Source organism: Myotis brandtii, unplaced genomic scaffold, assembly GCF_000412655.1.
Source record: "Myotis brandtii unplaced genomic scaffold, ASM41265v1 scaffold333, whole genome shotgun sequence".
NCBI classification, from domain to species: domain Eukaryota; kingdom Metazoa; phylum Chordata; class Mammalia; order Chiroptera; family Vespertilionidae; genus Myotis; species Myotis brandtii.
Genome location: NW_005362842.1, coordinates 2,206,167 through 2,232,508, shown reverse-complemented (window position 1 = coordinate 2,232,508; position 26,342 = coordinate 2,206,167). Strand labels below are relative to the sequence as shown.

The window sequence follows — 26,342 nt, the reverse complement described above, 5'->3', positions numbered from 1 at the left end:
TTGCAAGAAACAAGGATCTGGATATGAGACTCTATTTGGGAGGCAATCCTAAGAAGCATGGTTGTAAGAGTCCAGGAAGTGAGCCAATCAAGGGAAGAAAGTCAACATAGGGTACATCAATGAACAGGTTACCACTGTGTGCCTGGGGCTTAATGCCATGGGCCCATTTCATTCTCCTACCAGAGGGAGAAGGGAGTTGGGGTGTTTATCCACCAATTTCCATCTATCATTGTTGAGGACGACTCTTAGAAACTCCCTTAACGCTCTGCCGTGCTCCGTAGGTAGGGTGTGCACATTCTTTTGTGCTGAGGAAGTCCTCAGGCAAAAAGTCACAGGTGTTTCCAGGAGGCAGGCACTGGGGACACTGTGTGGAGGGGATATGGGCAGGTCACCAACATATCCACTGATGACGTGGACTGTGAAGGAGAGAGGGATGAAGGCTGAGGCCCAGACTGTTGGCTCGGAGAACTGAGTGGAGAGCCATGACAGTCACTGAGATAGAGAAGAAACAGCTAGGGAGAAACAGGATTGGGAGGCAAGAAATAAGTGTGTTTTGGGTACATAAAGGGCTTAGAACAGTGCCTAGCCCTTGCTGAATACTATGTGCTTCTTAACATGTTCAAAACAATAAGAACAATAGTAGCAGCGGTGGCCACGTTTGAGATGACTATCCGACATCCAAGCGAAGATGTTTAGCAGGAAGTTGGACAAAGAGGTCAGAGTTTGGGGGAGGAAAGAGATGGGAGTCATCAGTTTAAGAGGAGAAAGACAAGTAAACGACCATATGGAATGACTTAACAGAGTTATGAGCCAAGTGTTATGGAAACACAGGGAGGGTATAGTTCAATGATGGCGAACCTATGACACGCGTGTCAGAGGTGACACGCGAACTCATTTTTTTGGTTGATTTTTCTTTGTTAAATGGCATTTAAATATATAAAACAAATATCAAAATATAAGTCTTTGTTTTACTATGGTTGCAAATATCAAAAAATTTCTATATGTGACATGGCACCAGAGTTAAGTTAGGGTTTTTCAAAATGCTGACACGCCAAGCTCAAAAGGTTCGCCATCACTAGTATAGTTAATTATCTCAAAGAGAAGGAAGCTGGGCATTTAAGGGAGCAGGGACAGCTTTAGTGAAGCTACAGAAGCATGAAGGTTGGGCAACACTTGGACTAGTGTTCCCACCCACTGCTTGTGGCTCTTGCACTGCTTCTGGGATGGAATTTGCAGTATCTTCAGTCTACACAGGTCCTTGTTAGTAATGCAGGGCAAAGGAGCACCCACGCATCTCAATACACCAGTCTTGCCTTTGCCTATCTATTCATTGCTAGGTCCATCCCGAGCAAGGAGGAATCTGTATCCTGCTTGGTCAGAAATTCAGCCATTCAGCGGGCCATGTTTGACAGGCGCTTCTGGGATGGAATTTGCAGTATCTTCAGTCTACACAGGTCCTTGTTAGTAATGCAGGGCAAAGGAGCACCCACGCATCTCAATACACCAGTCTTGCCTTTGCCTATCTATTCATTGCTAGGTCCATCCCGAGCAAGGAGGAATCTGTATCCTGCTTGGTCAGAAATTCAGCCATTCAGCGGGCCATGTTTGACAGATAGGAAGGACCACTGACTATAAAAAGCCCAGCCCATGCATGATGCCCCCTTTCTTGCTTCTAATCTCCCATGCGTTAAGCCAGCTTGGCTGGGTCATTTTTAGAGCAGAGGTTGGAAAATTTTTTCTATAATGGGCCAGATAGTACACAGCTTGGGTTCTGTTGTAATTACTCCTACTCAACTCCACTGCCGTAGAGTGAAAGCACTTGCAGACGAAGTGCAAACAAATGGGCATGGCTTCATTCCAATAAAACTATATTCACAAAAACAGGTGTTGGATTTAGCCTATGGCTGTCATTTGCTGACTTTTGTTCTAGGACAGCGGTTCTCAACCTGTGGGTCACGACCCCTTTGGGGGTCGAACGACCCTTTCACAGGGGTCGCCTAAGACCATCGAAAAAACACATATATAATTACATATTGTTTTTGTGATTAATCACTATGCTTTAATTATGTTCAATTTGTAACAATGAAATTGGGGGTCACCACAACATGAGGAACTGTATTAAAGGGTCGTGGCATTAGGAAGGTTGAGAACCACTGTTCTAGAAGGATGACCATGATCCTCAACTATGCAGCAGTTGGGTAGGTAGAATTGATGCCCATTCCAGATGGAATGAGGATGAGGTGGGAGGTCCCTGCCTGGGCTTCCTGAGCTAAGTTATGTTCTCCAATTTAGCTTTCCCAGGGTTTTAGGTTGGGGTAATAGTGTGCCTTCCCAGCTATTAGGGGATCACAACTTTGCTGTGTGTCTGAAACCTTTAGACAGACATCCTGGGGGAGAAGAAAACTAGCAGTGTGGCTCTGGGCACCAATCTCTGCCTTAAATCCGAGTATGAGAAAAGTGCCATGGAGATTGTAACATGCTTATTTTACTGATGGAGGGCTTGCCTCCCCTGCCCTCTTCCTCTCCCTCATCCTCTTTTTGCTCCTCACTAGAGGTGACCACCACCCTGCATCCCTCTTGCCATCAGCACAGGCCATCTCTAGACTGCAAATGGCTCTTGCTTTTGCATGGAACTCTTAGAACTCAGATTCCAGGCCTTGGTCTCATCCTCCCACCGTAGCCTGGTGGCAACATCTGTTTCGGGCAACTTGCCAGGTCAACTTAGTATTCCTGGCTCTCTGCAAGGGTGTGGCAGGCTGGTCTCAGTGGCAGCACTGAACTTCTCAATGTTTAAGCTTATATTCTGGTGGTGATTTCCTATCTGAAACCCTCTGTGATAAAAGCCAACTGTACACCCAAGGATACCCACCAAAGTGGCATGAAGACAAGAAGCGGACACTCCGAATGTTTACACACTAATTTTCTGGGGAAAATATCTGTTGTGTACTTACTATGTACCAGGGTTCGGGTTACAGTTTACGTAAGGTTTTGTTATGGCTACACAGTAACATAATCTGGGGGAGCTTTAAAACCCCCAAAGCCATGGCCCTAGCCCAGACCAATGAAATCAGACTCTGGGGATGAGACGCGAGCATTGGTTATGTTTAAAGCTCATGGGTGAGTCTAATGTGCAGCCATGATTCTTGCAAAAAGTGAATTTACCTGGAGAAATACTTTCCCATGGGTCTCCTCACTGGTTTCTCTTGCTTTGGCTCTGTCCCCTCCAATCCACTCTCCACTGTAATCAGAGAGATCTTTCTAAAATGTGAATAGGACCCAGTTACTCCCCGTGCCATGGTCTTCAGGATAAGTTCCAAAGTCTTTAATACAAGGTCCTTAATGACTTCACCCTGCATCGCCTCTGCAGCCTCAGTGCTTGCCCTTATATTAATATTCCAATGATAAGGAACGAAATGCAACACTGTAGACAATTTCAGGTGTTTCAAACTTCTGAGACTGACTTTTCACATGCTGTTCCCTCTGCCTGAAATTCTCTTCCACCCGAGTCTACCTGGTAAACTTCTACATATCCTTCAAAACCCAGTTCAAGCATCTTCTCCTTTTTGAAACCTTCCCCGTTCACCCTCCCACCACCCCACTGCATCCTCAACAACTTAGTCACTTTTTCTGTTATTAGAGGGACTCTTCTACATCTAATAATTTGAATGTATTGTCTCCCAACTTGGTGATGGATTACTCCAGGGAAAGAATAGCATCTGTAACTCCAGAACCCAAGACTGGCTCTGTACTCCATATGTGCTGGAATCACCCCTTTTGAATAAATTAATGAATGGGTAGATGGGTGGAACAATGAGTGGGTAAGGTGGCTCCTGCACATGCAGAAGGCAGAGATCCTGGAATCTCAGAGGGGCAAGTCACTGGAAATCATCTGGTTGTGTTTCTATCCACAATTGCCTTCTAGGCAGCTGATAAGCTGATCTATAGCATCTGCTACTTGGATACCCTTAGCAATGGGCAGCTCACTACCCAATAAAGCTTCCTGTCTCGCTTTTGGATGGACCCACTGGACAGTGTTTTGTTTATTCTGACCTTTGCCCTGCTCCCTGGGCACCCCCCTCCCGAATAAGCAAGTACCCTCTGTACCTCGACACTGCAGGGATTTGATAAATGTCCCTGTCCACCCTTGGAGTCCTTGAATGACACGCAGTTGGATGTCTTCTCAGCATCCGACCATGCTTTTCAGGATGCACCCAGCATGCAGATGGCTTTTGAAAAATCTCAAACTAAACAAAACACCTGTGATAAAGGGCACTTCTCTGTGGGAAACCATGCAGGACCCTGCCACAGCCCTGGGGGTCCCTGCCTCCCCCTGGCAGGGCTGAAGAACAATTTGGAGCTTGGGGGCCAGGAGGATGGTGACAAAGGCAGAAGAGGCAAGGCCGAAGGGAGCCGCCCACCCAGGAGTGAGCTGTAAGGATCCCCTAATTGGCATACTTTGATCACACATCCACTTCCCTTTTTAGGGAGCTGCAATCTAATAGGGGATAATCTCTTGAAAGAAAAAAAAATACGAGGGGGTAAAAGTATGAGAGAGAGACTCATCTCCATCTTCAAAGCAAGCCAGCGAGGGCATTATTTTTACATCAGCGGCTGGTTACAGTAGATTGACCAGGGAATTGTGGCAGTCATTAGGAGCTAATCACATTCTTTTGAAACCAAAATTGCCATCTCATTATCTCCATCCATTATCAGTCTCTGCTTTCCTTTTCCCATTCTCTTCTCCTTAGAGGACTGAGCTCTATTTTCACACTCTTGTCTGTGAAAATCTTTCCTACTCTTCAACAGCACTGCTTCTCTAAGATGATCTCTCTCTCTCTCTCTCTCTCTCTCTCTTTTTTTAGACCTAAAAGATGCATGTAGGGATGTCTATTCACAGAATCCTCGAAAGTCAGATCTGTAAGGATCTGATGAAAAAAATTATTATCTCATTTTACAGATCAATAAAGTGATGTCCAGACAGGAAATGACTCGCTGAGTAATATGCACTGAATGGGTCTACTCTCCTCCCTCCCTCCCTTCCTTCCACAGTGACCATCCAGGTGCTGGGCACCGTGCCGGGTCCTAGAAATAACAGCAATGGACATGGCAGGCGATCTCATGAATTTTATGTTTTAGTTGTGGGAAGGTGCAGACAATAAACAAACGCACAAGGCAATTGTTTCTAGTAAGTGCTGTGAAGACAATTAACAGGGGCTGGGACAGATTGTGATTTGGGACAATGGGCTACTTTAGCTGGGGTCAAGAGAGCAGAGTCCAGACAGGAAATGACTCGCTGAGTAATATGCACTGAATGGGTCTGCTCTCCTCCCTCCCTCCCTTCCTTCCACAGTGACCATCCAGGTGCTGGGCACCGTGCCGGGTCCTAGAAATAACAGCAATGGACATGGCAGGCGATCTCATGAGTTTTATGTTTTAGTTGTGGGAAGGTGCAGACGATAAACAAACGCACAAGGCAATTGCTTCTAGTAAGTGCTGTGAAGACAATTAACAGGGTGCTGAGATAGATTGTGATTTGGGACAATGGGCTACTTCAGATGGGGTCAAGAGAGCAGGACTGTTTGAGAGAAGACATATGAGAAGGAGAAGAGCAGCCCCTGGCTCCTGGGGGCTGACACAGCACTCACAGCTGGACCCTGGTGCCCTCCGGTTGAACACAGACAATTTCACAGGATGCCAGCATCAGACATGGCTACTCCGAGATCAAGATGGAGCAGACCCAAACCTGGCCACTCTGCAGTCATATACAAACACAGACAAAAATATGAACATTGCCCAAGCCAAAAATAAATGACCAAACATCTACTCTGGCTAATATGAGTGACTGCTTTTTCTTTGATATTTACAGATATAGCCTCAATCTCATGTTCCCTTCTTATAGTTAAGATTTACTAAAATACCCAATCATTCCTCTCCCTACCACTGTCCAGTTGGGAACAAAGACCTAAGTCACCTAACACAGCTCACCCACATTCTATGAGACCCTTCAAACATCCTCTGCCCAAGCTGTCCCTTAGTTCCTAACCAGCTTGTTCAACTCCAAGTGTGTTCCCACGGGTCTCCATTGACACACTTGAGCTGAAAATTAAGTGCTGAGCAGAAGCTGGGAGAAGAACGTGCCAGGCTGAGGGACGGTGAGTGCCGAGGCACTGAGATGGGAAGAGCTTGGTGTGTCCTAGAACTTGAAGAGAGGCTCTCGAGAGCAGAGAGAATGAGAGCGAGAGAGCGACATAATGTGAATGGGGAGGGGTGGTGCTCAATTGAGATCTTGTGGACCCCAGGTAAGAATGGAAGTTTAATTCTAAGTCAATGGGAGTGCTTTGAACATTTTTTAAGCTGGGAAGGCTGAGCCAGTCCAGCATCATGACAAGTGGCTAACAGCATTTGTCTCTTTTTAAAAGATTTTTTTTTATTAATTTCAGAGAGGAAGGGGGAGGGAGAGAGAGAGAGACAGAAAATCAATAATGAGAGAGAATCATTGATCAGCTACCTCCTGCATGTGCCCCGACTGGAAATTGAACCATGACCTCCTGGTTCATAGGTTGACGCTCAACTACTGAGCCATACCGGCCGGGCAGCACTTGTCTCTTGAACCCTTCCTTCATCCTTGCTGATAGGCTTCATAGACTCTAGGATAAAATTGTCATCTGGTTCCTGCCCCAGACTAACTCATCCTATGGTTGCAACCCACACATCCACACATCCATCCATCATCCATCCATCCATCCATCCCCCCACCCACCCATCTATTACCCATCCATCCATCCATCCACCCACCCACCTACCCATCCATCCATCCATCCATCCATCCATCCATCTGCCTATCCATCCATCCATCCATCCACCATCCATCCATCCACCCATTCATCTACCTACCCATCCATTTACTCACCCATCCATCCATCCATTTACCCATCCATCTACCTATCCATCCATCTATCCACCTACCCACCCATCCATCCACCTACCCATCCATTTACTCACCCTTCCATCCATCCACCCATCTATCCCCCTTCCCCCATGATCACTAGGGTAGGCAGAACACACTCAGGGCCTCACCTGCTGTGATCCTGCCCTCACAGTGCATCGCTGTCCTTGCTGTGTGAGAAGCTCAGTGCCCTTTCCTAGAGTCCAGTGTTGGGGTCTCGTATTACAGGTGGCAGGGATGGCCCTGAACACGCAGTGCAGCCGGACCCCAGAGCAGACACCGCCAGGCCCTCCCGGCCCTCTTGGCTGCCAGGATACACATGTCTGGGTCCACTGGTCTGTTAGCGTGTTGGGCTCCTCTCTTCAGAACTCCTCTCCTCAGGTTAACGTCAGATTAGCCGCAGCGAGGGGGCAGTGAATCGGGCATCATTCGTACTTGGCCTTGTGAAGTTAATAGGATCGTTTTCCTGTGGTAGCCGATGTGCCACCTTAGTTATGTGCTATTTAGTCTGAAAGTGAGCCTGCATGTCCCCTGGCCACCGTATTTCCCTTGGGCGGGATTGGCCCCGAAACAGGCTCTCTCAGGGCCACACCGGCTGCGTCCTTCCCCACAGATGACCTGTCAAGGGACACGTTGACACAGGGACCCTGTCTGAGTGACTGAAGAACGGATCCTGTGTTTGTCCATCAGAAAACTTGATCTATGCCTAAGAGCCAGCAAACAGCTGTCATATCCAAGAGAGACACTCTGATGACCCCCGTAGCACTGACCAGTGATGGTGAACCTGTGACACGCGTGTCAGAGGTGACACGTGAACTCATTTTTTTGGTTGATTTTTCTTTGTTAAATGGCTCGTGTATTCTGATCCTGTTGGTGTTTGCATGACTATAATTTGTGAAAATTCATAGATCTGTACACCTCCCTCCCCTAAATAAATTTTACACTATGTAAATGAAAAACATAATATGCCTCACGCAGTTCTGTGATGACCAGTGATTATTGAGAGAATGCTTCCAGGCACCCAGCACAATGCCTGTTCCATAGTAGGTGTTCCGAAGCTCTCCCATCCCACTCTTTCCCAAGAATATGCTATTGGGCCCCCCCGGCTCGCTCCTAAAATTCACTCTCTGCCTCTCTTTGATTAGAAACAGCCAGTTTACTGTCACAAGACCAAAGATGGGGACTCCTGGCAATATCCCTACTGTTTTGTCTTGGACCCAAGGATTCCTAAAATGTAGGACCCTATGATTTCAATCATGTGTAGGAAAGCAACAAATGAACAACAGGAAAAATAAACAAATAAAAACTCACCGGCACAGACAACAGTATGCTGGTTACCAGCAAGAAGGGGGCTGGGGGGTTAGTCAAAGGGGTCAAATACATGGTGATAAAAGAAGATTTAACTTTGGGTGGTGGGAACACAATGCAATATATAGATGATGTATCATAGAATTGTACACTTGAAACCTATATAATCTTATTAACCAATGTCACCCCAGCAGATTTAATTAAAAATAAATAAAACTGGTACCATTCTGGGGAAACTGGGACAAGTTGCTTACTTTAGGTGCAGGTAGGACAAAGTATGCAGGGAGTGAGAAAGTTTTATAAGCTCTTGGAAGCCTAAGGTCTGGTCGCCATTGTGGTCCCTGGGTTTAGTGAACGCCCATGTTTCCCGGCGTCCGTGGCTAGCTGGGGGATGGCCGTGCAGGTTGTGTACAGAGCACCATGTCTCAGGGAGAACCATGGCCTGGTAGACATGGGAGATTTCTGTATAGTATATTATGAACATATTCTGGAAGGTGATAGTCCATTATCCTGAGACAGGTGTACCTTTTGCTATTTCACTCTAAGGTGCTATATGAGTTAGTGGTGGCCCTGGCAGAGGCTGAGCTTTCAACAAATGCCTCCTTCTGTGCTGAAAGCACATGCCTCGGGGATTATAAATGTGGACAGAGAAGACAGGAAAGGATGACTGATGACGTCTACTCAGAGTGGCATCAGGAGAGCAAACATTGTTGTGCACCATGTCACTAAGTAGAAGGTAATTTATGAGCCCTGCTGGGGAAGCTAAGTAGAAAACCAGATCCCAGCAAGACCGACAGGAGCTTTATCAGGACAGGATGGCGAAATGTGCGTCTGCATGTTGAGTCACAAGACCTCCTTTAAAAGGCCCCAGGAAAAGCTACACAATTTTAAATGACAAATTTTAGGCCCCTGGTTCCCAGAGTTTGGTAGGGATCCAAATTCCCCATGGAATTTTGTAAAATGCACAGGCCTGGGTCCTGTTCCGTGTCAACGAGCTCGTGTCTTAATGTTCTTTACTAATGTTCTAGCTGACTCTGACACGCAGGACTCACAGGTCTAGAAAGCATTTTAACTAGCATTCTGTTTTATAATCACACAGCGTGGTAAAACCATGATCTTCCTTTAAAGTAGGGTCTTTATTTTCTTTATTTAGCTTTCTGACTACCTCAAATGCCCCAAAAAGTGCAAGGCACGAAGTAGGTACTCAATAAGTATTTCTGACCAAATGAAGTAGATGCCTATACTATCAGGCTTCAGAAGTCCATGCTATGTAATCAGACCTTTCCCAGAAGATGAAATGTGGACCCAGAGATGGAAGAGTCTTGTCCAAGACCATCCAGCATGCAGGAGCAGACTGAGACCTAGGTCTGGACTCTCAGCCAAGAGCTTTTTCTGTGGTTCTGCCTGAAAACTGCTCACTTGGTTGGGAAGGGTTCCTATATTAAACACAGAAAATATTGTCTCCTGGGTTACAAATAGAATTAAGTGGAAAAAATAACAATAAACTCAAAGGAAAAGAGTAAGTTAATAGAGCTCTTTCCTGTTGGAAAAATTTCCAGGTCTGAAACCTCTTGAGTTACTGATGTCTTTTGGCTCCCTCCTGGAAATGGCCCATTCCCCACTTATTGTAATCCATTGGGAATGGAGTGAAATGAGCAGGTGGAGTCCAAGATTTCCTATTTGGGTCATTATGAGTTCCCAGAGCTAGAGACAACCACAGTCTTCCCTTTCATGATTTGGGCATCTGCTACAGATTCCCCGTCTCTACCCAGAATCACTCTCCTCTGGATGGAGAAGCTGGAAGAGAGTCTTCCAACAGTGATGGCGAACCTCTTGAGCTCGGCGTGTCAGCATTTTGAAAAACCCTAACTTAACTCTGGTGCCGTGTCACATATAGAAATTTTTTGATATTTGCAAACATAGTAAAACAAAGACTTATATTTTTGATATTTATTTTATATATTTAAATGCCATTTAACAAAGAAAAATCAACCAAAAAAATGAGTTCGCATGTCACCTCCGACACGCGTGTCATAGGTTTGCTATCACTGGTCTATTAGGACTCTGTTACCAACCGAGGAGAGAAAAAGCTGTGGGAGAAGCATATCACTCTCCTCTGGATGGAGAAGCTGGAAGAGAGTCTCTAAGGACTCTGTTACCAACCAAGGAGAGAAAAAGTTGTGGGAGAAGCAGAAGGTCTACTCTGCCTGTGTTTAGGTGGCTCTGATCAGAGAAGAGGGCAACTGGGGCGACCTGAAGCATCCATCACAATGGTTACACCCCAGCCGGAGGCTGCCTGCCCACCACCATCCACAGAAGACAATGAGAAAGATGGCAACACTGGCCTCTCCCCACAAAACCATGCACATGGTGTGTCAGCACACAGCGTGACCGCCCTGAGCTGGAAAACAAACTAACGCTTGCTCTTGATTAGGCTGCATTTCACTCCACACAGCTGTTCCTGGCTGCTTAAATAGTCTTAATGGAGCTATAATAAATAGATACCTTCTGGTCACCCTACTGGACTTGTTCCATTCATTAGAATGACAGACTGCCTGGACTGGACTGGTATTATTAACAGCTTCCCTTCCTTCTCTCCATTACAGTCACCTCTTCCTGTTGACCCCCATCTTCCCCAAACCCTCTATTCTTCTGATCATGATGATGGCTGGGGTTACAGGGCTCACAGACAGCCCCACTCTCCAGCTAAGTTCTCTTGACATTTGCTGGCATGCTTCATTTTGTTTTGTTTTGGGGTAGGTGAGAGGATATGGGCAGGAGAAATAGGGTGGGGAGGAGGGAAGACTCTGCAGTCCATAATCAAATGCAGAAGCCCTTTGACTTTCCTGTGGCTGTGTGCCATTAGCAGGTCCCCACACCCCTCCATGGGCACCAGATGTGACCAGCAGCAAGTACAGCTGGTGAGGTGATGGGTCTTGGGCATAAGCAGGGCATGCACTAGGGACTCTGTGGATCTTTCTAGACCAGTGTCTCTCAACTTTATAGTCATCTGGAGAACATAGAAAATGGAGATCTCTGGATCCCACCCCCAGGGAATCTGATTTAATTGGTAGAAAGATAGCCTGGATATTGGTGTTGTAAAAACTTCCCCAGGTAATTCTAACATGCAGCCAAGATTAATAAATACTTCTAAGACTCAAATCTGCATGGCGGGTGCAATTAATTTGCATTAGGCCTCCTTGAGTTCTTAGCAACTCAAGGCCCCTGGTCAATCATGGTTGCTAGGACCCCAGACACCTTAGTAGACATGAAAATAGATAGTTGGGCATATGAGTTTAGAAATTTGGGGAAAAAGCCTGGGCTGGAGAGAAAACTTTGGTAGTAGCCCCAGAGAGCTGGGTCCAGTAGGACTATCAGTAGGAAGAGAGCCAGCTGGCTTGCACATTAGTGCCTACATAGATTCTCAAAATATCCTGGACAGAAGTGCTCTTTGGACCATTTTGACCAACCCCCTCACCCTCATTGCATAAGTATGTAAATGGAGGCTCAGAGAGAGGGAGCGACCTGCCCATGGTCACCCATACACTTAATGAAAGAGACAGGATTTGAATTCAGGCATTTTGACTATCAATTCAGGATGATTCATACATAACTTCAAGTCATTGAACTTAAAAAAAATATATATCAAGAGACTCAAGTTTTCAGGCCAAAGAGAATGAGCTGATTTTATGGCTCTACATGAGAGAATGCGTGTGGGTTTGTGTGGGTTCGGGGCCAAGTCTCCTGTTTCAGGCAATCCCATCTTTTCCCTGAATCACTGTCCCAGCCACCTACCTATCTCTGCTCTCCCTGCTCAGATTAAGTTACATCTAAAACACAAATCCAGCTTTAAAACCCTGCTCCCTTCAATTTACCCCATGGCCCCTGGAATAAAATCCAAATTCCTTAGCCTGACAAATATCCCCTTGTCCCCACACCATGCCTCCTCTACTGACAATTTCAGTCCCATCTCCCTCCATGTTTCCCCCCCTGGTTCATATGCACCAAACTGCTCCCAGTTCTGGTAACTCAACCTACTGTGCATAACTCCATGCCATAGCTTGTCTGTCCTAGTCCTTCCCTGCTTTTATTTGGTTATTCCTACTTCTCCAGCTTTTGTTCAGGCTTTATGTTTCCTAGAAAGCCACCTGCCACCCACCTTGAGGCTAGGCTTACTGCCTCCCATCCCCATGGGCATACCTCTATCATGACATTGTGCCAAGATTGTGAAATGATCAGTTCATATGCCTTTCTGTAAAAACAGGCTCCAAGTTCCTCAGAACGCAAGGGCTCCATGTCATCTTCTCAGTTCCCACAACCTAGTGCAATGTCTGGTTTGTGGAAAGTACTCAGACATCTTAAAGTTGAAATTCCTTGAAGTTCCATCCCTGGTCCCTGTCTTTTTCTCTGTTCACCTACTTGCTGACTTGGAAGTCTTGTGGCTTTACTATCACCTGTGTGTCAAAAACTCCCAATGTTTTCTCCCCAGCCCAGGCTTCTTGCCCAAATCTAGACTCATATACCCAACTACCCACTTTCCATGTCTACTATCTAGTAAACATCTTAAATTCCGTTCAAAATTAAACTCACAGTTGCTCCATTGTCCCCAGGTCTTCTCTACCTGCAGCTTCCCCATCTCCACTGGTGGCCACTCCATCCTTCCAGGGGCTCAGGTAGTAATAACCTTGGAGTCACCCTTGATTCCTCTCTTTCTCTCACATGCCACATCTGAGGTGTCAGAAAATCCCATGGGCTCTATGCTGAAAATATATTTAGAATCCAACCACTTCTCACCATGTCCACTGTCACACCCTGGCTTGAGTCACTGTTGTCTCTCACCCAAGTTTCTGCTGTGGCCTCTTAACTAGTCTTCCTGCTTTTACTCTTGCCTCCCGTTGACTATTCTCAAAGTAGTAGAGAGAATGAGTCTTTCAAACAATGTCAGATCGTTATCAGTTGTCTTCTCAAAACTCTGTAGTGGCTGTCATTTCATTAAGAGTAAAAGCCAAAGTCCTATAATGGCTTAAAGGCATTATGTGGTCAACCCTCTTTATTTTTCCAATAGCATCTTCTATTAGTTTTACTCTTTGTTCACTTACTCATGACAACCTTGGCCTCCTTGTATATGCCAGATATATTACTCCCTTGATCTGGAACTCTCTTCCATCATGACTCTACTCAAATGCCGTCTTCTGATTAAGGACTACCCTTCTCCCCTATTTAATATTGGAGCCCCCTCCTTCACTCCATGTCCCCAGGATACCCCATCTCCCTTCCTTGCTCTATTCTTTCCCCCCATCTATGGTATATTGTATCATCCAAAGATTGAATTTTCCAATACTTCCAAGTTCTGCATTCTCTCTTAGAATCTTGCAACAGCTCCTCCATCCATCCTTGGAGAGAGAGAGAGAGAGAGAGAGAGAGAGACTACTTCCCCTTCCCTAGAACATATACAGTTATTACTTGCTTATAATCAATAGCATGTTGTAGTAGTGATGCTGTGATGTCCAAGTCTAGGTCACTTACTTTCTACCTTGTTAGCTATGAAGCTCACCTTTGGATCTATGAGCTGCCATGTAAGAAGTCCACTATCCTGAGGCAACCACGGTGTGAGGAAGCCCAGTCCACCTGAAGAGGCCATGTGTAGGTATTCTAGCTGACAATCCCAGCTGAGATCCATGCTAGCAGTTTGCATCTATCACTAGACATGAAGTGAAGACTCTTGCAGATGCTTCCAGTCCCCCAGCCTTAGAGCCTTCCAAGTCCAGGCTTCAGACATCATGAAGCAGACACAACTATCCCCCCTGTGCCCTGTCCAAATTCCTGATTCACAGAATCAGTGGGCACAATCAATTAGTTGTTTTATGTCACTCAGATTTAGGGTAGTTTATTACATAGTAAACAGTATTTGTCACTAGCACATGGCATTATTTACTAACATATCCCATTAAGTGACTGTGAAATAACTTAGTTTTAAGTCTACTGCTATTTCCTGTTTCCCCCGGTAGAACACAAGCTTCGTGAGGGCATGGATCTTTGTCTGTTTTGTTCACTGTCGTATCTAAAATATCTGGACCAGTCCTTGGGAATAGTAAATACTCAGTAAAAATTTAATGAATAAATTTGTGATTGTACAAGTGAACTGAATTTTAGAAGACACAGCTTCCTTATTGCCGAGAGGTCCCTTCTATGTCAACTTGTCAAACCCACTCGTTGGTAAGAAAAACCAACAACACACTGAGCAATGTAGGGGAGTGACAGGCAGGAAACAGAGCGCATGGCGTGATGTTTGAAAGTGGGATTGAGACCCAGGCATCTTGTCTTATAGAACACAGTCTTCAAGCAGTGCTGTGACTCCTGCGCAGCATGTAGACTCCAGGCATCACAGGGGCCTGATGATCAAAGCCGTACCCAGCGACAGTCTAGGAGAGGGAACTGGCACACTGTGGAAAGACTCCCATTAAGTAATGTTTTTCAATTAACCTCCAGCTAATTGAAAAGTGCTGTTAACTAGAAGCTAAGCATTCCAGCTAACTGGTTAATATAATTTGGAACTAATTGAGGTCAAGGCTAGTCTAGTTAGTGATATTTCCAAATGATGGAACAACATGTATTATTTTCTTTTTCATTATAAAGGCAGTTTACTTCCATGCCAGAAAGTTAGGGAAAAACAAATGCACAAACAAACAGACATTGTATCAGTGTTAAATTGCCTCACTTTTATCACTGTGTTATGGTTATGGAAGAGTGCTGTCATCTGAATATTTGTCTGTGAGGTGTGTCCCCCAGAGTCAGGCATTGAAACTTAATCCACAATGTGATGGTATTAGGAGGGGAGGTCTTTGGGAGGTGCATAGGTCATGAGGGTGGAGCCCTCACCCCCTTCCACCATGTGAGGACACAGTGAGAAGATGGGCATCTATGAACCAGAAAGTGGGCTCCCACCAGACACTGAACCTGCTGACACCTTGATCTTGACTTCCCTGCCTCTAGAACCCGTGAGAAATATTTTCTGTTGTTTATTTAAAAACTAGAGGCCCTGTGCATGGATTCGTGCACTGGTGGGATCCCTCGACCTGGCCTGTGCCCTCTGGCAATCCGGGACCCCTCGGGGGATGTTGGACTGCTGGTTTCAGCCCGATCCCTGCAGGCCAGGCCGAGGAACCCCCACTGGTGCACGAATCTGTGCACCGGGCCTCTAGTATGCATATAAGATCTTTGGTTAATCTCTTCCCGCCCTCCCCCTCCCCACTTCCCTCTGAGATTCATTAGTTTGTTCCATGTTTCCATGCCTGTGCATTGAGCGTCTGCCCCCTGGTGGTCAGTGTGTGTCATAGCTACCAGTTAAACAGTCAAATGATTACTTAGGCTTTTACATATATAGATGTTTAAAAAGTGCAAAAAGGCAAAAAAAATTTTTTTTGACATCAACCACACAGGGATGGACACTTTTAAAAGAGATATCAATCTGGAAGGCAATGCACCAAAGTAGTCAAGTGTTTTCATTTTCAAACTTTAGATCCCAAGTTCTTACAACCGTTTTTCTCAGGCTTTGACTACTTGTCACCCTTTCTGATGTCACATTGCTCCGCTGGTGTTATTTGAAACTTTAAAGCAAAGTACATATTATGACTAACATAGTAAACTACCATGATATTGAATATGCCTTTGCAAACAACACACCCTCTCCCAAACATTCACTCAACAAACGGATCTATGTCATTGAGCGTCTGCACACAGACACACACACAGACACACACACACACACACACACACCATCCCTCATTCTTTAAGGCAGTGGTTCTCAACCTTCCTAATGCCATGACCCTTTAATACAGTTCCTCATGTTGTGGTGACCCCAACCATAAAATTATTTTCGTTGCTACTTCATAACTGTAATTTTGCAACTGTTATGAATCATAATGTAAATATCTGATATGCAGGATGTATTTTCATTGTTACAAATTGAACATAATTAAAGGATAGTGATTAATCACAAAACGATATGTAATTATATATGTGTTTTCCGATGGTCTTAGGCGACCCCTGCGAAAGGGTCATTCGACCCCCAAAGGGGTCTCGACCCACAGGTTGAGAACTGCTGCTTCAAGGGCTTGGGACCATTCAGCCAACCCGCTAGGAGGTAAGGCCCAGGCATGGGAGGTAATGAGACAACCTTCTTTAACTCTGATCCTGACATCCTCCAAAAATATGCAGGCAGCATATGAAAAGTGCTGTTTTCCTTTGACCACATTTGCAATGAACTGCCGGTTCTCCTGAGCGGGTCAGTAATCACTCATGTGCATCGATACAAACGTGTCTGCTCTCATAAATGTGTCAAACATGCCCCTTGCCACCACATTTTACACTCTCATAAAGGTTTAGGACCAGACAGGCCGTTAGAAGTCACCTTATCCAAACTTCTCACTCCACCAACAAAGGAATTTTAATGCTCAGGTGACAAGATGAGATGCTAAGATCACACAGTGTGTTGCGTTGGAGCCCAGCTGTCTGGCCCCCCTCGGAGCACAGTTTCATGACCTCACAGAGCTTCTGCAATCATTGCTTGGTAAGCTCCTTCTCAGAATATAGTCTGAGAGAGAAACTTAGTCTGTATGATCCAGAATTCCAACTGGGTAGAGTCTGAGTCCATGCCTTCTCACTGTACACATGAAACTGAACCGAGTATAATGGGGGAACACGCTGAGTGTGGAAAAAGAGCCACAAAAAACCAGCTCATATAACTCAGAGCCTAGCACACAGTAGGTGCTCCCTAGATATTTTGGGAAGGAGGAGAGGGAGAGAGGAAAGGAAAAGTGAAAAAAGGAAATTTCCAAAGCTGGCTGCAACTGCATTCCGATTTGGGGGTGGAGGGTTGCGGGGCTCCTCTGGGAGAGTGAGGTGCTCTTTAGTTCAGGAAAACATCTTAATGAGTTTCCCTTCAAGTTTACTTCACTTTTTTTATTTGTAAAAGGGGTCGCCTAATAGGCAAGGTTTGAAACAAAAGGAGTGAGACAAAGAAAGAGAAATTGTTCTGCCTCAGAAAGGAAAGGGTGTGTGGAAGCCTTTTCCTGGCTGCTGGGAGAAGGGAAAAAAGGGAGTTTTGAGGACACTAAAAAGAACTTTTGGGAAAGGCAGTGGGTGTAGAGACCTGTGAGGAGATGAGAACCGTAGGACCGCTTGTATTCAGGCACTTCCTGTGCTTTGCTCCAAGCCACCACCCTTGGCCCCATTACTACCCAAACCTCAGTAGCAACTGCTACTCATAAAACCCTAGGGTTAGAGATGCTTTGGGAGAAAGGAAAGGGGTGTCCGATGCAGAGGTGAGGAGAAGGGACAGAGAGGGGACAGAGGCACTGGAGATGAGGCACTGACTTGGGGGCACTGAGAACACAGCAGGAGTGTGGGAATGTGGCAAGAAGTGCCCAGGAACAAGCCAGCCTCCCAGATGCACTGGCAGGGAGACCTGCTGGCTTCCCACAACATGTGGGCTGGGGGCTGGAGCCATTGGAGGTGCACACTGAGCAAAGCTGTGACTCCAAAGTGCAGAAAATTTGGAGATACCTGAACAATGAAAGGAAAGAGAGAGAGAGAGAGAGAGAGAGAGAGAAAGGGAGGGGAGAAAGGAGGTTTAAGGGTCTTTGATGGTGCTTCTCAAATATAAAGGGTATACAAGTCTCTTAAGTTCTGTTAAAATGCGGGTAAGTGATTCAGTAAGTCTGGGTGGGGCCGGAGATGGTGCGTTTCCAACCGGCTCCCAGGAGACACTGCTGCTGTGGGTCCAGAGACTAAACTTTTAGTAGCAAAGCTTTAGCCCCAGAAGCTCCTGCACCCATCTGGGAGTGTCTGCACAGGCGGTCCCTTACCTCGTATTCCTCCTTGAACCCGTAGCCCTGGCCTCTCTTCATCTGGGTGATGTGCTGCAGCAGATCAGCCACGCGGATGGCCGGCTGGAACTGGTCCCGGGGATAGCTCATCTCCATGGGGTCGCAGGCCCGGTAGGGGTGGGTCTGGATGGTGAGGGTGGGCTGGGACAGCTCTCCGCGGCTGCCATCTGCTTCAAAGAGAAGAGGCAGAACAGACCATCACCTATGGGAGTTTTGCCCTCGGTCCTCTGTGCCTTCCCTAGCGGGACCTGAGGAGGCCAGAGGGAACTAACTCATGATTCAACTAATAAAGAAATCAGAGAAAGAAAAGAGACACATTGCTTCCTGGGCATGGCTGTGGGGTAGACTGAAAAATTAAATCAACAAACCAACGTGTGAACACAACAGCCCTTGGTTCGTTCCATCTCAAGGGTACATATCGATGGAGTAAAGACCAAGTCCAGGTTGGCTGCCATCACCGCCCTATCTCAGGCCTTCCTTGAGGCTCGTCAGGGTGGTGTTGGCCAATCCTGGCCAATATCAGAACCACCGAGAAGCCAGGCAGGCTAGATACTGGGAGCGCCCTTCTGTTTAGGAAGCAGGGTGCCTGCCTGCAAAGCCTCAGGGTCCTGGAGACCAGGGCCACATGTGTGTGTGCTTCGGATCCACCTGCCTGCATCCCCGGGACCCGGTGTCTCCACCAGTTTGTCTCTGTTGGGTGGTACCCTGGGAGGAAGGAACTGGAGCCCCTCTCCAGCTGTGGGCTCTACAGCAGTGACCACCTTCGGCCTCCTGTCCAGCTTCCCCACCACTGAACACTCTTGCTCCAGGAGGGTCACGGAACCCACCTTGCAGGTAGGGAGGCCAGAATTTCCTCCTTTAGTTCTGCCCTTCACCTCTCCCAGGCCTGGGTCCTAAGTCTCATTATCTCCTTCATATCATCCCTCCTTGATAAACGATCTCTATTTCCCCCTGGTAATAATCCTTACACCCACTGCGTTGCTCTAACTGTCCTCTGTTCTTTGGCCACCCTGGGAACCGATGCCTGCAGAGGTTGGATTTGAGATTCTCTGTTCCCCTTGGACAACCACCTTCTAGTCCTACCCCCTCACTGCTTGGCATTCCTTGCTGGTCTTTCCGGGCCGGTGTATCTTCCCCAGAACCTCTGAGGTTGGTCTGCCCAACCTTTTCCCAACGACATGGACAGTCTATGCCCTGGACCTTCTGTCTGTGGCATGTATGAGATGAGAAGTCAGATTTGATGTATCTCAGCCAGGTGTGTTCAGGCTCAGCCAGGCACCCCAGCAGAACCCCCCTAGGCCTATGCCATGCCTATTCCCTGGGTGGCTTAACATATATTCCTGATTTTCTGCAACTTGTCATTTCAAAAACCACGTTTCCTTTAGCTTAGTTGTGCCTCATGTCACAATAGCCCATCGGACATTGACTCTGCACGTGAAGGTGAGCTCTCCTTCTGTGTGGCAGCCTGAGAAACACTGTTCCCAGGAAGGAAAGAATTGCCAACATAAAGATCTAGTTTACAGCTTTCTGCACAAGGAAGAAGGGTCTAGGTGAGATGTTAGCACATAAAAATACCGATTACGTTTTCTCCGGGGATTTTAAATAACAGGGAACACATCCTCACTGGCATTGCTTAAACGCAGTGCTTGGCGAACGTGGGGGCTGCTTCCCTTCTCCATCCATCGCACTCTGTGACGGGCAGTTAGAATTACTGGGAACCCACTCTATGCCAGGGACTCAGGTTAGCACTGGCCGTGCATAGAGCAATGCAGATTCCACCCTCAAGTCTTGATGATCTAGTAGGAAAACAGACAAGAACAGGAGCCGGAGAAGCCAGGTGCTTTTAGGTAAGAGCAAGGAGGTGGACAGGGAGCGAAGGCGGTGGGCGGAAATGTGATGGGACGAAGCTGTGAGATGGTGTGAGGGCCCGTCTAGAAAGGCCGTGAATGTGCAAGCATCCCCAAGCCAGTGGGAAGCTGTCGGAGGGTTTGAAGAGGAATCCTTCTTTAAGGACTCCCACTACTTCGTGTAGGGGTCATGCTGTCATGTCAGCTGCCATGGACATGAGGCATCTTGGGAGCACCACTCCTGTGATGGACTGGGAGGGGGCGGGAGTTGGGGATGGAGAAGCAAGGAGTGCCTGTGCTTGCTCCTCTAGATTCTGCCCTGCTCCCAGGAGAGGCGGAGCTGGAGCCCGGTGAGTGTCTCCCACCTAAGCCCCCATCCCCAGATGCCTTCGGAGACCCATGGTCTCCCCAAGGACTTGAGGCACGGGCTGCCTGGGAGACCGGCTGCCAGGCAGAGACAGGGTTCTTGGCAATGGGCACCTGGCAATTTTTGTGAGATGCCAAATGTTTCCAAAACCAAAGAGCTACCAATATGAATATTTTCCCTAAACACACGGCTTGACAGACTGTAAACTGGGTGTCAGCAAAACCAACGCTGCAACAGAAAATAAATGCATTTGAAATTGAGCAACTTGTGTTGCTATAACATTTGTGATAATGTCAATGCTGGAGCTAATGATGCTATGAAGACTCGGAACCAAGGGATTTTCAAGGTTTATTAATTCAACTAGTTGGACTCTTTTTCCAATGCATCCGACCTCACCTATTCCCTTATTAACCTCCGATAATGCAGACGTGGTGCCTTTTATCACACCCCATTTCACCCGACGCACTATACTTAATTTTCCATCATTAGATTTAATGAAAACCCAATTTCACAACTCACTTCTCTCAGGAACCTACAAGTAATGCTACGTTTTTATCAGCCCCAATTAAAAAGCGTTATGATGTTCCTATTCGAGAGGGAGCCTTAAAACTAATGTGCGATTCTGCTGCTAATTCAAAAGGGTGCTGGAACTCATACACCGCGCGTAAAATGTAACTCAAACCAGCTGGCCCAGGGAGAGGGCATTTTTCATTTTTCATCTCACCAGACCCTTAATTCTCAGGCCATCTCAACTTCTCATTTATGGGTCCTGCATGTTTATTTATCACATAATAATATTTTGGGTTTCTTTTGCCCTTTTCTGCAGCTGTTGCCTTAGCCTGTGCATTCCCTTGCAGTAACTCTAGTCGCTTCCTGTGAGGGGCTGGTGGGGCGGGCAAAGGGATTTTGGTGACATGTCTGAGGTCCGGGGTCACCACCGTGCCCATTCCTCCTTTCTGTCTCTCTACCAGGTCCTCTTTCTTCTTCCTTGGGAGTCTAGCTTTGACCTTCTCTCTCTCTCTCTCTCTCTCTCTTTTTACACCTCTGCTACCAGCCACTATATATCTCCCTCTAGCTTCAGCCACATATTTCCAATTGCTTGCTAGGAACTGCCACTCCAACTGGTTAACAAATATTTACTGAATACCTACATTGTACAAAGCACGGTGTTAGAGCCCGTGTTCACATGGGGGTGGGGAGGTGGGGGGGGGGGTGCTCAGAGGGAGATAAGTGCACCGCAGCCCGAGCAGGAGGAAAGGAGAGATAAGTGTGCGTAAACAAGCCTAACAAAGGCGGGAAGGGACCCGCGTCCAGGAGACGGATGGGAGGATGATGTGCTGCAGAGTTAGGCACCATGGAAACGCTTCCACGCTTTAGGCATTCACCATCCCATCTCTGTGGGTGTGGCCATATCTACGTGCGACCTACATCACCTCTGTCCAGTGGACCTTTCCACGGTGCTGTGCGATATGGGAGCCTCTCACCACACGTGAAATATGGCTAATGTGACTGAGGGACGGATTTTTAAATTTTGTTTCATTTCAATTAATTTAAAGGTAAATTTCTACATGAGGCTACTGTGTCGGGCCGCACAGATCTAGAGGAAGAAAGAGACAGGGAGATGAGAGCCTTCTGGAGCTACATGGTGGGGCAAAGGGGTCCAGTGGAAACACATTGCAAGCCACATGTGTAACTGAAAATTTTCTTGTAGCAACATTAAATAAAGTAAAAAGGAGCAAGAATACATTTTGATTTAACCCAATACAACAAATTAATATTTCAACATATAGTCCGTATAAAATTATTGCCGATGTATTTTACATTCTTTATCCTCACATCCACAGGTGTTGTGCTCTCACTCAATGTAATGGCAGATGGAATGAATGAACTTCTCTGACCAAATGCAAAGGGTAGAACTTGTAAAACTAATAGTAAGTACAATGCCACCCACTGTGCCATGTTTTACGAGGTTGAAATGGACATGATATAATTGGCAACTGACACTCATATACTTTGTTATTTGAAGTAACAGCGGCCTGAAGGATAGATAAAAAGTGTTTTTCTTTTCCTATGTCCTTTCCGGGGCTCAGAATCAGAGGCTCTAACAACCAAATATGAGGGGTTGGCATCTCCAAGCCCTTTCTCCCCTCAGTCCCTTTATGGGGGTCTCTGGCGTGGCAACGACAATAGATGATGGATAAAGGCCTTTGTGCCCTGAATGCAGATTCAGTATCAGGAAGACTCTGTGATGGGAACACTCATGGGGACGGTGCCTTCAGGATTCACCTATTCCTTCCAATATATAAATCAACCCTCCTCTCTGTGGAGGGAGCATGCACTCCCGCCCTCCTCCTCCCCCGCCACACACAGCACCACATTGGAGGGAAGGATGGTGTCAGACAGGCCATAGGGGGGTGGGGCTGTGAACATCCCTATGCCTCCTGCCTCAGCCACAAGGAACGGATTCCAACCAGCGAGACAGCGAGGGCAACACTGAGCACCTGCCTGCTCGGTTTATGGTAAATGCGTCCTGGAGTGGTATCTCCTCCTCCTTTAGAGTTAAGTGAACAGAAACAAAACAGCATGGGTCTTAGAAAACCCCCATGTTACAAATAAGGAATAGGACACTCTTGGATGCTGAGAAAAAGACAATTTTCAAAAGAAAAAAGCAGTCAGTGTTGGCTGTCTACCCAACCACCATCTGGTACCTCCTTCCTTGCTGGCAGAGCCCTCAGATTAGTTTGGGAGCCTACATATTCCCATGTGACTGGGGAGGGTGACCCTCTTCCCAGATCTAGGGGCACATTCCACTGTACCTGCAGGTGTTCTTATCCTCTCTGTCAAATTTTCAATGAGACAGAAGCTCCTAGGAAAGGTGTCCTTACTTCTATTTTTTAAAAATATATTTTTTTATTGATTTCAGAGAGGAAGGGAGGAGTAGAGAGAGAAACATGAAGGTCAATGATGAGAGAGAATCACCCATCAGCTGCCTCCTGCACGCCCCACACTGGGGATTGAGCCCACACCCAGGCATGTGCCGTGACCCATAATCGAACCATGACCTGCCAGTTCATAGATTGACACTCAACCAATGAGCCATGCCGGCTGGGCTGTCCTTGCTTCTAAGAGGAACATTCCAGTGGCCTCCCTGCTCCCCACATATTACCATATGTGGGGGTGATGCCTGCAGCTGCTAGAGCGATCTTGCATCCACATGGCCAGGCTGATGACAATGCCCCCGTGAGGTGGGCAAGTGGAGAACTTGAAAGAACTTGGGTCCTTAATGACATCCTTAAACATCTCCTTCAGCCAACCATAGAACAAGCTCCAACTCCTGACTTCTGATCCTGTGAGATAATACATTAACTTATTCTTTAAACAAATTTGACTTTTTTCCGGTTACTGGAATCGTAACCTACATGACAGAAAATAGAAATACATTGTAGAAAACGTGGAAGAATAAAGGAAGTAAAAGATTAAATAACAAGACAACAGATATTTCAAAACTTGGATCAAGTTAAGAAGCAACTAGAAAAAACTCTCTCTGGGTGCCTGGCTGGTGTGGCTCTGTGGTTGAGCATGGACCCATGAACCAAGAGGTCACCAGTTCAATTCCTGGTCAGGGCACATGCCCGGGCTTGATCCCTGGTAGGGGGCGTGCAAGAGGCAGCCCATGGATGCTTCTCTCTCATCGATATTTCTATCTTTCTACCTCCCTCCCTTCCTCGCTCTCTAAAATCAATAAAAACTTTTTTTAAAAAAAAAAAAAAGAAAGAAAAACCCTTGCTGGGTGAGGCAAGGGAAGATTGTGAGGAAACCAAGACGCAATGGCCGAATTGAAATGAGCGTTGGAATCTGTAATGAGAATAAGCAATAGGCAGAAACTTGCGGAAGATGAGTTTGAGAACCTTGCAGTGAAAATGCAAGGGTATAACAATGAGATGTCTATTTCCTCTGTATCTATCATCTGCTCATGTGTGTTCATGTGCAAAGACAACAAAAAGACATTTTCAGAGAAAAGAAAACAGACACGTAACAGCCAGATAATTGGTGTTGCTAAAGGAGAGAACCGAATAAATGGAACAGAAGAAATAATAAGAGGCATAATGTAAAAGCAGCTCTTTGGCAGAATAAAAACCTAAATCTTCAATAAAGAGTTCTCCACGTACAACTTAAAAATAGGACAGATCTCATAATTCAATTGTTTAAATAGTATTGACATAGAAATGCTCAGATAAACATCTAGGCTGGGGAAAATGATTATCTATAAAAGAAAAGAAACAATGCTAACCATATTTTCTGTTGCCCAAATTTAAATGCCAGAAAGCAGTGGAACACAATTTTTGAGGGGAAAATACTGTGCCCCAAACGATACACTCATATACGCTGTTTTTCATTAGGAGGCTACTGGCTCAGCTCCCTGTTCAGAGGCATGGGGAGGTGGGGAAAAACAAACAAACAAACAAACAAACCAAAAACTCCACAAGGTTGGAGGTAAGCATTTTATAAAAGAATCAATTTGTTAAACACCAAAATCAGTTTAACACAGATGTGAATATAAAAATTGAAACAAATGTGAATAGAATAAACTACAAAAAAGGATTCTTATAGAGAAACTATATAAAAAGCTAATATAAAAATTCTTGCCTAATGTATGAAATTTTACCAGCAAAAACCAGGAAGTAGGTGATGGATGCATCACTAAAAATACAAGTATATCAACTTCTGGTTGCCAGATGGGAGCGGGGTTGGGAGACGGGTGAAAAGGGGAAAGGATTAAGATGTGCAAATTGCCAGTTATAAACACAGTCCTGGGGATGTAAAGTACAGCATTGGGAATATAGTTAATAATATTGTAATAACTATGAATGGTGTCAGATGGGTACTAGACTTATGGAGGTGAGCACTTTGTAATTTACATAAATTCTAATCACTATGCTATACACTTGAAACTAATATATGTCAACTGTAATTAAAAAATATTTTAAAAGTATATCTTCACCTTTCATGACAGACAGTCGACATATATTAATCTTGTTCTTAAAGGATCTCAAGCATGTATGGTCACATCTCTGTAGTGTGTGTGTTTAAGTTAAAGGTATCAATTAGTAGAAAAAGAAGGGTATGTAGCTTTCAAATAGAGGCGAGGAAACCATGGGCCTTTACCACATGTGGTCTGTGTCCGCATTTATGTCACTGGTGTGATAGACAAAATGCAAACACAGAAACCTGTGCAACCACCACTGAACATCCCCTGTTCTGACAAGTCAATGAAAAACCACCCTATAGAGGTATTTTCATAATTCAACACACATTAATGCCCCCCTCCCCAAACCAAACTGCCTCCACTGAAGAGAAACTCACAGAGGGAAAATAAAATATAAAGAATGACAAGCCATCTGAGGAAGCTTGTCCCCATGAGGGGGAGTCAGGAGACGTGAGACACAGAGAAATATGCCTCCCAAGAATGGAAAATAATAAAACAATCAAAGAGACTATAAAATAGCCACATTCCGATTGATTAAAGAGAAAACGGAAGGCCCGCGCACCACAGCAATCACGCAACCCATCACGGAGGAAGGATGGGCAGGTTTCAAAGTACAAACTTAACTTCTAGAGATGAAAAATCTAGTCACTAACAGTAGAAAGCAAGTAAATAAATATAAGAACAGATGTTAATGGAACACAATAGAAGTTAAAGACACAATAACGAAGCTGAGGAAAAGTAAAAGCTGGCTCTTTCCTTTGAAGACACCAATAAATTAGACAAACCTCTGCTAAAAATGACAGAGGGGGGGGGGAAAGGCACAAATAAACCACTTCCCAATTGTTAGAAACTGGCAGAACACGTTTATCACATGCTCAGACTGGCGAGTGAGTACATGGCCCGGAAAACCGTGAACACATCTGAAGACGGATGAAGGTGGCGGAGTCAGCAGCCACAGGTCAGATCAGCCCATCACCAGAGCACCGGCTTTTTTTTTTTG

The 26,342-nt window shown here is 45.9% G+C and overlaps 1 protein-coding gene across 1 annotated transcript in view; it reads right to left on the bottom strand.

Annotated features, from left to right (window-relative positions):
• PTPRT (protein tyrosine phosphatase, receptor type, T) overlaps nucleotides 1-26,342 on the bottom strand; it is a 694,385-nt gene that overhangs the window by 68,997 nt on the left and 599,046 nt on the right. The window contains exon 21 of the mRNA XM_014543700.1: nucleotides 18,121-18,311. Coding sequence (XP_014399186.1) covers nucleotides 18,121-18,311 — 191 coding nt within the window. The remainder of the gene's footprint in view (nucleotides 1-18,120; nucleotides 18,312-26,342) is intronic.